Genomic DNA, 12,566 nt, shown 5'->3' with positions numbered 1-12,566 from the left:
TTCACTGCCTTACCCAGATGTAACCTCCCTGGGGACACCTTTCCTCATTGCCTTAAGCCCCTTCAGACCATCGCTTTGCTGTGCTTCTGTCACTCTCCCTGCACAGTTGTGACATGTTTCCAGGTCAGCCTCCCTAAGTTTCCCCAGGGCCTTGACCCCCACCTCCAGGCTAGTACAGAGCCTGACATATAGTCTAGGCTCAGATTGTTAAAATTACTAAATGCCGTTGGCAAATCGGAAAAATACAGTAAGAGAAAGAAGAAAGTGAAGATGATCAATAGCCTCACCTCCCAGAGATGGCCACTACTGGCCTTCTGGTGTGAATCCGCCTAAACATTTTAAATGCATACCTATTTGCACTTCGTTTCATTTATTTGCCATGACTCAGACCATTATGTGGTGAAGATGTCAAAACTTCTTCAAAAGTGTTTTAAAAGACTAAAGTAATATTTCACTTTAAGGAGAGTTGACTCAATCAAGGTTCTACGAAAGAATGAATGGACATGTTTACTACAAGTGTGAAGGAGGTAGGGGTGGTACTTAAGCATATTGTGCTCCATCACTTTATTAAGAAAATACCGTTTCCGGGGTCTCTTCTGGGTACCTACTCTGGGACCATCGCAAAAAGCCCTTTGCCAGCCCTTGTCTGTATGTCTTTCTCTCCTCCCCAGGAGGATCTGGCTCTTAGGCCAGGCCTCTGGGCAGTTATGGGCCAAGTACAGTGGTCAGGGTTACTGCATGAAGCATTTCCCTCCCCTCTACCGAGGCGAGAGCCAGGCAGAGTTAAACCAGGCCAGCGGTGTTGGGTGTCCTAGGACTGGCCCCGCGCCACCTGCACACTGAGGTCTGGCTCTGGGAAGGGCCGGGCCGGGATCCACTCTGGGCCACGCTAGGCTCCTGGCAACCGCCTCCTGGCAGAGCTGGAGCTCGTGGGCTTAGTGTTGTTTATTTAGGGCACTGGGTACAGGGTCTCTGTGCAGGGGCCCTAAAAGTGTCCTGTTGAACAAGAATGGAAATGTAAAAATATGCATTTATTAAATAAGCAAGATCAGTTAGGAGAAAGTAATCTCACTTTACTGGTTCATTCCTTGGATTAGTCCCCTTAGTACAGTCAAAAGGTTGTTGGATTCATAAAAATTACAGTACTCAATAAATGCCTATTTTTTTCTAAAAGAGTTTTAAAGTCATTGACACCAGAAAATTGATAGCATGTTAAATAAGGATCTGGGGCGGGGGACGGGGGTGCGGTTAGGTCCTGTGGCTTGAGGTTCTCTGTAGTCTTGTTCCAATTACATTGTGAACTCCGAGAATGGACCTGTCCGATTCACCTTTGTAACAAGGACAGTGTCTCACAAAGCGCTCAGTGGGCCTACATGGAAGAGAAGCCAGCAGCCCCTGCAGCTGGGCTCTAGTTCCTCCCCAGGGGCACTGGGGCCTTTCTCAGCCACCACGCCCCTTGCCTCGCATACCGAGAAAGGGCTCCACTGGGAACCGTGCCGAGGGTCCACGGCAAGGAAAGTTGCTCACCGCCCTGTATTGGTAGTCTGCCGCTCTTGTAAACAGGCAGTGGCCTCCAACTGGTTTCAGGACGCTTGCAAGAGCCTCTCTCCCCAATATGTGTCCCAAACTCAGGTGTTAGAGCAGTGGTTCTCAACCTTTCTAATGCCGTGACCTTTAATACAGTTCCTCATGTTGTGGTGACCCCCAGCCATAAAATTATTTTCGTTGCTACTTTATAACTGTAATTTTGCTACTGTTATGAATCGTGATGTAAATATCTGTGTTTTCCGATGGTCTTAGGCTCTACAGCAGCGGTTCTCAACCTGTGGGTCGCAACCCACAGGTTGAGAACCGCTAGCAGGGTCGCCTAAGACCATCGGAAAACACAGACAGGAGGCAGCTGATCGATGATTCTCTCATCATTGATGTTTCTATCTCTCCCTCTCCTTTCCTCTCTCTGAAATCAATAAAAACATATATATTTTTTAAATTAAGTAAATAGGGATCTTCCGTGCTCACCCGTTAGCACCCCCACTGCTAGAATTCTTGCTTTTTGATCAGCATTTCTTTGTATTAAGTAAACAGGTTCTGATTTTACCTTTCTTGTTTGTCAAATAATGGCTAATGCTTTTATGCTTTCCAAGCCCGAGGCATTTGCTCGAGCTCTGAATGAAGGCCAGTATCCTCAAAGCACCTTCAGGGAGACAGCACCCGATGGCCCGCCTTGGGCCCGCCTTGGCCTTCCCAGGACACGCTCCTCACCTGACAGTCCTCTTCCCTGGAGAGACTGAGCTCCTGGACAGAAGGTCCTTTCTGAAAAGTCTTACTTCTCATCACAACCCCAGCTCCTAGCAAGGGCCTCATTCTGCACATAGAAGGTTCTCCTTCTAGTGACTCTTGCGTGAAAGACCAAACTTTCCAGTAGGTGCCAGAGTTGCCTCTTAACCCCAGGGAAAGCAGTGACTCCTCACTGCAGGTGGGGGCATGGCAAATGCCCTCCCTTCAAATTGGGCCCATCCACCTGTTTGTCTTCTCTCCGCACTTGGGCTCACTGACACTCACACGGTCACACAGATGGGCACCAATAGGAATTAACCATCTCCTTCCTTCCAGCCGAACCTAGTCAGTGTTCTCACTTGTTACCCTAAATCCTCGTTTTTCCTCAAACACCAGAGGCCACCTCCTCTCTCGTCGCTTTCAGCGACTGACTTTGCCTCCCGCAACAAAGGAAAAATAGATACGAACTCTCAGCTCTTGTCTTCCCACCTGCAACATGAGCTGCCTGCAGAGTGCCCTTCTCCAACCTGAGGCTCATTCCTCCTCACGTGTTTTGAATTCCTTCTCTTTCTGCTTCTGAGGGGACTGTGTCCTTGAAGGTGCAGCCTCCTTTCCTGTCCATACCTGCTGGCGTCCTCCCTTCTGACTTCTTGAGGAGCCGGCCTCCTAGGAGAAATGGCAGATTCCAGGTCTGGGGCAGGAATTGTATGAAATGAGCTCAGAACAACATCTTGTCACAGTAGAAAGCAAGGACACTGTCATATACCGGGGTCATGTCAGATGACTCAAGATGATTAGAAGAGGCCCCCACTGGCCAAAGACAGGCAAATGAGCTGCAGTCAGGAGCGTCACTGCAGTGGGTCAGAACACACCAACTGTGACTCTGTCCACTGGCGCATGCAATAAAATGCAAAAGAAATGCATGGATAACTTTTGAAGAATACTAGAAAACCAGCTCATTTCGAAAAGTGACAGAAGAGGGAGCTTGCATTTATCCTGCCTTTTCTATGCAAACTACCCAGGATTCACTAATTGATGTTAAATAATTGATGAGGAGTCCTCCTTACAGAAGTATGCTAGCAAAGAGGGAAAGAAAGACTGAAAATAGCAGTTTCACCCCTTCTGTGAATTCTGACTTCTGATGAATTAATGAACCTAAACAAGGAACATCTAAGACTTCAGAAAGCTGCCGTGTGCTTGCCTTGAGTCTACCCAAATCTGATTAAGCCTCCAGACCTCATTGTCAATTTCAGGAAAAACATGTTAGACCGAATCATGAAGACAGAGTCAGCACAATGCAGAGGGAGGGAGACTGCGCGACGAATGGCCTGGCCTCTATAACAATGACGGCAAAACATTGCTGGGGTAGAGAGAGAGAGAGGGGTGCTGAGGAAATCTACAGAGGAGAGACCTAGGAGACATAAGCCATACACGTGTGGACTGCTTGGATCCCCACTGAAAGACAAAACTGAGGGCCAGACATTTTCAGGACAGTCAGGGAAGTGAGAACCTGGGCTTGGTAGTGGATGCCATTATGGAATTGTTCTTGTTGGGGGAGCCCTGATGATGGTATTGTGGTTACATTTAAAACCACATCTTTTAGAGATCCACATTGAAACTTTACAAATAAAATATGATGTCTGGAATTTGCTGCAAAATATTCCTGGGGAGAAGGAAGCGGTTCGAAATAGAAAGGAAAGAAAGTTGGCTATGCATTGATCATAGATGCAGCTGGGTATTGGGTATGTGGGCTTTACTGTAGTGTTCTCCCTACTTCTGTATATGCTCGCAAACATCCCCACATTTAAACATATCCTTCCTCCTCCCCCAGTCCCTCTCCAGCCCTGTGCCCTTCTCTCTCCTCCTTTCCTGAAACGTTGTCTGCTCCATGCTGCCTCTTCTTCCCCACGCCCACTCAATCCCCACAGCCGTCTGCCGGCCACCCCACACTCATGGAAGTATCAGCCACTATCTTCTGGATGAAGCCAGTAGACCTGGCTTCTTTGCAGCTACCCACTCTCTCTCTCTCGTTCTGGAAACACTGCCTCCCTTGTGCTTCTTGGACATCACACTCTCCTGGCTTTTCCCACACTCCATCCATGGTTCTGGCCCCTCCTCCCTGCCTGGCCCTGAAATTAGCCTCCCTGGGGATTCAGTCTAGTCTCATGCTGTCGGTTGCTGTCACTGCCAGGCCTCCCTTGCCAGCCTAGGCTTCTTCCAGAGACTCCAGACCCACAAATCCAGCCCTGGTCAACATCTCCACTGAGAAATTCCCCCAGGAACCAAATGTTCAACGAGTGCAAGTGAATTCCTAGCCCAGCCTCACCCCAAGTCTGTGTGTCCTCTGTATGTTCCCTCTCTCCATGAAGACTCCACCACCCACTTAGCCACCCAACCCCACATCTGGGTGTCATCTCAGCTCCTCTCTTTCCCTTGCCTCCTTTCTCTCACCTTCTAGACCTTTCTGGAGTCTGCACTCCCAACAACCATCATCTCCTCCCCTCTTCACATTATTTGCACCATCACCACTCCCCAAACCAGCTTGCAGCTTGCATTGTGCTCTTGGCCAACTCCTCCTCTTCTGCTGAGATGTGACCTCCTGTGACCATTTAGTCTGGGTGAGGTGACCCCCTCTTGCACCCCGTGGTGTGTCCTCTATTATAATGTGTAGCAGTGTTGGGATTGCTGGTTACCTGTCTACTGCCTTCATCTGAGGGGAGGGGCATCAGTGGGGCTGTTGGCCTCTATGCCTTTGGTTGGTCGGTGGGAGGCTGGAGGAGAGGAGAGTGGGCTGTTTGTTCCCGCTCCTTCCCCGCTGGGCTGTGCATTCACAGCGGCTGCATTCCCTCCCCAAGCCCCCTCCCCTTGTCTAGCAGTTTCCCCTGCAGCCGAAACTCTCTCCTTCTTCAGGCTTAGGGTGCTAACAGCTTCCTGATGTTGCTAGCTCGGGGATGCATTTTTCACTCATTTCCCCTTATGTAACAGCCCAGTACTGGGTTAAGTAGTGACCCCCCTAAAAAAAATGTTATTTCCTTCCTGGAACCTCAGAATGGGACCTTATTTGGAACTAAGGTAGTTGCAGACGTAATTAGTTCTGTTGAAACCCTACTGGAGGAGGGTGGCCCCTAAATCCAATATGACTGGTGTCCTTAGGAGAGGAGACACACAGAAGGAAGATGCTATGAACAGACACACAGGAAGACACCATGTGACCGCAGAGGTGGACTGGAGTGATGCAGCTACAAGCTAAGAAACACCAGGAAAGCCAGCAGCGCCAGAGGCTAAGAGAAAGGCGTGGACAGATGTGGAGCCTTTGGAGGGAGCATGGCCCTGCCAGCACTTTCTGGCTGGCCAGTGTGAGGCACTTGGTTAGGGCAGCCCTAGGGGATGAATATAAACCCTTCCCCTCACCCTCACATCAGCCCCCCTGTTATTGCCATCTGGCTTTTGCTCTATGAACTCTTCAAAGGCAAAGACCCCTTGTTCACCTGAGGCCTCGGTGCTGGCACAGGGTGGCCTCCTTGGGCACCCAGTTAACACCTGTTGGTAAGAGTGAGCGCACCTCTCCTTTAGTGTTCCTCTCGTACTGCAATAAAATCCAAACAAATGCAAAGCGAGCATGGACGTTTGGGTTAAGGCAGGGTCCTGCCAAGGCACTGTGCTCCGTTGGCAGCCGGAGTCGGGGCACCTGGGCTTATCCCTCTGGAACCCTGACCACAGCTGTGTCAACAGCAGCCCGAGGGCAGCCCGCGACTGGCCTGGCACACTTTGTCACGATTTTGAAATACTGGATCTAAAAATCCAGCTGGATGGGAAGTTCACTCGATTCTCACCAGAAATTTCAATATTACACATCAATGAAAGGAAAGGGAGAGTTGTTCAATTCTTTAAATATCATTTCAACTGTTGAAAAAGTTGTGCGATTGTAAATAACGGCTTCAATATTAGCTACCTGCAAGAAGAAATGTCTCAGTAGTGAGGTCCCACTGCCTGCTCTGTCCTGAGCTTGTGTGCAGCCATGTCAGCATAAAGCCTGGCAGTTCGTCAGAGCAATCACAAGCTTTCATTTCAGAATTGGCGTGGGAGTCTTTCGCCAATTCACTGAATCCTCTAATGCATGTTTAAGTATTTCTTATAATCCTATAAAAGATCAACATTTGCTAAGTAACTAATGTCTTAATCTTTATAAAATTAAAAGATTAATCTTTTCAATTAGCAAATATGATATGGACCACCCCAGTTGCCCTCAGGTTTTGCCCAGCGTGCCATACAGATATTTTCTATGTGAGAAAATGTGAAAAACATCAGGATGCCCTGTACTGTGCCGCACTGCATTCATTGGTACAGTTTGCAAACATGGATCAGTGTCCTCCAAGCCAGTGCACAACCTGGGGAATCTCTTTGACCCCCAAGATAGAATTAGAAAGAACTAGTCCCTGCTCACGTGATAAGTCAGGATGCAGAGGTGTCTACAGTGCCCGGATACGCAGTGAAGAGAAGATGGCCGGAGAGAACAGAGAATGCTGACCTGCCTCAGAGTTCGTGCTCACTAGGAAAGGCTGGGGTGGGGAAGGGCCAAGACAGAAACACCAACACGTGAGAAAGCGCATGTCTTGGAAACTGCAGAGCCATCCAGAAGGTTTGGGCAGGAAGCTGCAAGCATGAGTTCAGGCCTTGTTTCCCAGGTACTAAAGAATGTGGTCTCCTTCCTGCAGGTGACAGGGATCCTCAAGGGTGTCCAGGAATGACAGAATCTGACCTGCTTTAGGACAGCAGTCGGAGGCAGCTGGGAAAGTGGCTGCCTGAGGGAGAGCTTGGAAGTGGGGAGGCTGGTGCCCAGGTTCCAGGAGAGTGGAAGAGCCCTGAGCGGACAGACTGTGGTGTGAGCCAGTGAGGCAACTGGGAGACAGATGGAAGCCAGACTGGGCTGGTTTGGGCATCACCAGGAATAGAGCGTTAGGGGAAGGAGGAGAAGGAATTGGCCGAGAGAGGAGTTCCACAGAAAGAGTCTTTGCCAAAGAGAGAAGTCCAGAGGCCCTGAGCCAGCTCCCTTGCAGGAAAGGGGGGGGGGGGGGGAGCGGGGTACCCTGTTGCTGTACCTTGGGGCCACAGTGAGGCCGGCAGGTTACCTTTCTGCATGAACACTTCTCAAAAGCATAAAGAAGGGGTGCATTTGACATGGCCCAACTCACCAACAGGAAAAAGTATTAGGGTGCTCTGGAAAGGGGGGATGGGCTATAAGGCCTGGCAGGCAGGAGGCATCCTGGCAGGGAGGAGGCGGCCTGCCTAAGGGGTGCTGGGCAGGGCAATGTGCCTCGAGGTCCAGGGCACTGTTCATACAGACCTTTGGGAGCATTTACAGCCTGGCCTTGGATTGGTTCTAGCCTTAAGGATTGTTTTAATTAGGGGCAGTCTTCCAGGAATTTCATTGCAAGGTGTTTTTCTGCCTCTCTTTGCTCTCCCTGGGAGCTGGGACCTGGCTGTGTTGGACGCAGTGTGTGCTGAGAGTGCTCTGTGGGTACCCCCATGCTCATCTATGATCCAGTCCTTCTCGGGACTGCCCAAGGTCAATGTTTGGCAAGAAGCCAGAGTGGAATTCCGCCCGTTGTTCCTGGGCTGACACTGGGTTGACATGGGAACTGTCTTGAGGGCCCAGAAATGGTGGGTATCAGTGCAAGTGACTGGGGCCAGGCGGGAGTTCAGGATAGCCATGTGAGCTGCGTGCCACACGTGTACAGGTGTGATGAAAGATGGTTCAACACAGCCCGGCCTTGGCCCCATGTTCACTTAGTAGAGCGCCAGCTTCATGGTTCTGACCCTTGAGAAGGGGCAGCGGGGGTAAAGGCTGGGAGGCCATGGGGGCCCTCTATGCTGGTCCTGGCTTCGCTGCCTTTAGGTAAGACCTACCTGAAGGACAAAGGGCCTTCGGGGAGCTCCCGGTGGCCAGTGGAGAACATGCCAGGTGCAAGGACACTGGATGCCCCAAGAATCCTGGGCGGGCGAGGGCGGGTGGGGAGTGAGGGGGTGGGGGATGGCAACAACCGGCCAGGGCGCCCCCAGGGCTGTTTGGGATCCCGGGCAGCTCAGAGGCCTGGGGAGGACCAGGCAGGGCCTGAAGGAAAGGGGAGGGGCCGAGCCGCTGCCACCGCCCGCCCGCGGCCGCAGGAAAGCGAAAGGGCCGCAGGGCCTCGCGCCGCCCCAGGAAGTCGCGAGCAGGAAGCTCAGGGAGCCGGCCGGCTGCGGAGCGGGCCCGGCGGCGCAGGTGAGGCGCGGGGGCTGCGATCGATCGACGCGGGGACCCTCCTCACCGCCTGCACCTGCGGAGCCGCGGCCGCGCTGCACCTGCCGCCACGGGCGACAGGCGGGGACGCCGTGGGGCAGGGGCGCCCGCTGCCCGCGCTGTGGGGGCGCCGCGCGGGTGGGACCCAGTCCCTGCGCCCTGCTCCCCCTCCGCCCGTCTTTGTGCTGGTCTGTGGCCGGGCCGGGCGCTCTCGCTCTCCGGCCTCGGGAGGCCTTTGGAATAAGGGGTCCCGAGGAGCGGCGGCGCCCCTGCCGGCGTCCCGGGCTGCGCGGAGCGGGCATCCAGGCAAGTGGAGGCAAGGGCGCCGGGCTGGGCCACAGCCGCGCGCTGGTCCCCGGGCAGGAATGGCACGAGCTGTCGCCGGGTCCCTCCCCACCCGCCCCGGCCGTGATAACAGCTGGGTGTCCAGGCGCAGGGCCGGAGGTGACCCGCGCATTGTCCGCCGCGCTGTGGGGACGTGGGCGTGCCCGCCGGGTCCACCTGCGCAGGACCGGCCACCGGGGAGGAGCCGCTCGGAAAGTCGCCCGGAGGCTCCGCGCGTCAGCACCCGGGGCCTTCGGGTTGTTTGTTGAGCAGCTGGTTCCGAGCCCGTGAGTCTCCCTGCCAACACGGGTGACGGCGACCGTCTGTATTTGTAGGGCTTGAGGCGCCAGAAAGTGCCCCAGCCGCCGGCCACCACCATCGCGCGCTTGTTTCCTTTCTCCCAGCTTCAAGCTGCCCAAGCAGGTGACTGGAGACGCCTGGGACCGCGAGGATTTGCATTTGAACGGAGGACTCAATGTCTTCTAAAGGTGGAATCCTGAGCCTGTCTTTCCTTTAGTCTGGGGGAGCTCACCACCTGGAAAGCTCGCCTGACCTTGAATTTAAATTGTGTGCGGTGGTTTGCGTGGGCAGCTAGCCCAGATTTACCCCCATTGTTCTCCCCCTAAACTCCCTTAGATCCCGTTTGACGTCTGCTCCAGCCCCTGCTCCTCACACCTGCTGGGCCTGCACGGCCGCGGTTTTGTGCACAGGTCTTGTTGGTCCTAGGGGAGGAGAGGATGCGCTTTTGTATTTAAGCCTCAGGGAAAGGGCTAGGCTAGGCCATTGTCATTCATAGTTCATATTGAGTAGAGCCTTTAAAGCACAAACCACAGAAAGTGTTTTTTTCTGGAAAGGAAAGTTGTTCCTCTCAGAACACGTTTTGGGGGGACATGCAATTCTCACCCACCTTTGCCTTAAAATAAGATCCACTTTAGCAACTTGGTCTTTAATGGGTCATTTAAAACACACATGGGCTGGTTTGAGTGCCCGCGCTGGGAAGACCCTTCCATCTTACTCTGGCCTTTACTTTTGAGTCTCACTGTTTGCTTCTCCGGAGAGCACAGGGCTCTGTTCTCGGCTGCACGGATCACCAAGGGGGAGTCTGCGGGTGGGGCCCCAAAATGCTAACTTCCCTCGGGCAATTCCTAATGGCTGACTAGTTGGGCTGTTTGGGCAGATGTGCATTTTGCACATTTTCATACAGATGCTCTAATGGGGTGTTTCCCAAGCTGCTCTCTTTGACAACAGAATGAAACCGGATATTCTGACACTTTTCCCTGTTGTGGTGGCGAGGTCCAGGGGCGCCTAGTAAGAGCCATTTTTTTTTTAAAGTCCTCTTATGTGCTTGGGCTGTGTGCCAAAAACAGGTCAGGTCCAATGGTTTCCAGTTCTGCTGCCCTCTCCTTGAGGGGATGGGCCGCAGGAAGTGAGGTGGAGCGGGGAGGGACTGAGGGAAACTGGATGGACCAGATTTGGCCTCACTTAGTCCAGCAGCCGGCCTCATTGTTCCTCTGGAGTGAGCCGGCTGCCTCTAACTCGGCATGGCCGGAATGGCCGTGGGCTCACATAAGGAGACCTCGAGGTCCCCGCCAGGGCTCAGTGGAATGATTTTCTGAGGGCACGGCTCGCGCTTTGGAGGAAGAGGACTCATGACACTGAGCTCTTTTTTTTTTTAATTGTTTAAAGAATTACATATGTCTCCCCATCGACCCCTCCCCGGAATGACACTGAGCTCTGAACATCCCACATGTAAACTCACCGTCTTCACGTGTCCTAACTGCACTTACTATGAAGCCTGTAGCACTTGCTGTCTCCTGGCTTACAGGAGGAAGAGCCCGCAGGATTTTAAAGGAAAGGGAACTTTTCTGCCCATTGCTTCTCCAGTGCCTTCTGGATGGTTGCTGCTGTCACAGGTTTGACCAGAATTGAGTTGAGGTTGGTTGATTGATTTAGTAGATAGCAGGAATGAACGTGGGCGACGGGTCTAAGTGTAAGTCCTCCAAATCTGGACTGTTTGCTATTACTTGTCTGTTACCCAAGGAAATATTTTGAAGACATTAAATAAACATCAGCTTCTTTAAATCAAGATTAGTGTTCACTCAAAAGTAGCTTTCTTTTTAAAAGTTATATAACCTGTGATTTTTCACTGAGTGTAAGACAGGATGACCCATGCTCTGTATGCACTGGGGATTGTGTTATTTAACACATTGGTCCAGAGCCTCCTTGTTGCCAAGTGTAGAAGAATAAAAACTACAACAAGTCATGGCTTTGGGACAGGAGACCTGCCTGGTGTGCTGGGGCCCCTTTTCGGTTTGGGGGCACCCCTGCCCATTCCTTTCTGCCTTCAGGTCTGCCTTCAGAATGGGGTCATTTCCCATAGCCTCTGAGGTGGCCTCAGGAAAAATGGAGAGGCCGCCAAGAGGTGAAGTTCATTCCCTTGGCTTTAGATGCATTTTGATTCTGTTGCAAAGCCACAATTAAATGATTGGTTTGATGACCTGCCATCTGGTCCAGGCCCACGTTCCCCTCTGTTATTGTGGCTCAGTTGTGGCCTGGTTCGGTGTGGGTGGAATGGAACACGTCTGGTTCCCTGGCCGGCTCTGGTAATAGAGCACATGGTGTAACCGCTGGGTGCATACTGGGGTCACGTGAATGTTAACATTCTGTATTGTGATTAAGGTTGAATGGGTTGATCTCCAGATGCCTTCCAGATAGAGATGAACTCAGTGGTTCTTTTTATATCATCAGAACATCATGTGAAATCCAGTTCAGTGATCTTTGAACAAGCCCCGCCCCCTCCCCAGGCAGACACTGTGCTGCCACCTAGTGGCCCTGGTGGTGGACAGTCCCATCATCCAGGAAGGCCAGCTTTGATCTAACTGTACAGGGAGTTTCCACTGTGCCATTGTCAGCACCCCCGACTTTTCAACTCCTCTTTCTCATTGTAGAGACCTAAGCCTCCGCAGAAAGGAGCAGGGGGCACGAGACCAAGCAGGACATCTCCACTTCCTTTCCAGCCTGTGCCAGTGCAAGGACAAGAGAGAGACTGGGAGCCAGGATTACTAACCTCTTTATGAAGCGTCTGATTTCGTGGCCAAAGCTCTGTGGTCCACGCGTAAATGGCTCGACTCCCTGCCGGCATTCGCTTCATCATCTCATTCTCCCGGGACCAGTGGTAAGTTCTGGCAGCTCTGGCCCTCGGCATGGCCCTGAGTGTGGGTGAGAGCCACTGTGCAGCCGGCTCTGCCCGGTTTCATGATAAAATGCACACGGATGCTGTCCTCTCTGTAACCATGGGATCACTTAGCAGTGGTGGAAGCTGTGAGGAACGTTGCCATTGTCCTCTGTCTTTGGCTCTGACGCTGACAGATAGCATGTGGACTCCTTCATGGTCTTCAGTGGTTTCTGTAATAATCACGGCTCCCACAGAAAAATGACCGCTGACCACTGGCAGGGTTATAACATGCCTGTGAGGGAAAGCAGTATATGAACTCTGAGCTCAACGAGTGGCCTCACTGGGGCAGAGCTCCCAGAGAGAAAAGTGAAATCTAAACAAGTTAAATGCTGACCAGAACGCAACTTTCTCTTCCGAGACCCCTGTGTGTGTGCTCTGAGAATCCTTTCCCGGGAAGGGCGAGAGTGGTCATGAATTCCGTGCTCCGTGGAGGAAGCCGGTGGTGAGGGC

At 52.3% G+C, this 12,566-nt stretch overlaps 1 protein-coding gene across 8 annotated transcripts in view; it reads left to right on the top strand.

The window, feature by feature from the left end:
• The window catches only part of SLC37A1 (solute carrier family 37 member 1), a gene marked incomplete at its 3' end in the record, with an annotated part of 54,661 nt that overhangs the window by 531 nt on the left and 41,564 nt on the right, over nucleotides 1–12,566 (top strand). For 3 of the 8 annotated variants that reach the window (XM_080656927.1, XM_080656926.1, XM_080656920.1), the window contains exons 1-2: nucleotides 8,446–8,539; nucleotides 11,830–12,056. In XM_080656927.1, coding sequence (XP_080513053.1) covers nucleotides 12,001–12,056 — 56 coding nt within the window. In that variant the 5' untranslated portion in view covers nucleotides 8,446–8,539; nucleotides 11,830–12,000. Of the gene's footprint in view, nucleotides 1–8,424; nucleotides 8,864–11,829; nucleotides 12,057–12,566 lie in introns of those variants that run through there. The other 5 variants (XM_080656922.1, XM_080656925.1, XM_080656923.1 and 2 more) reach the window with 5 other exon arrangements.

This window comes from Plecotus auritus, assembly GCF_963455305.1.
Source record: "Plecotus auritus genome assembly, chromosome: 2".
NCBI classification, from domain to species: Eukaryota; Metazoa; Chordata; class Mammalia; order Chiroptera; family Vespertilionidae; genus Plecotus; species Plecotus auritus.
Note: the sequence above shows the minus strand (reverse complement) of the source record. Positions and strands in the feature narration are given on the sequence as shown.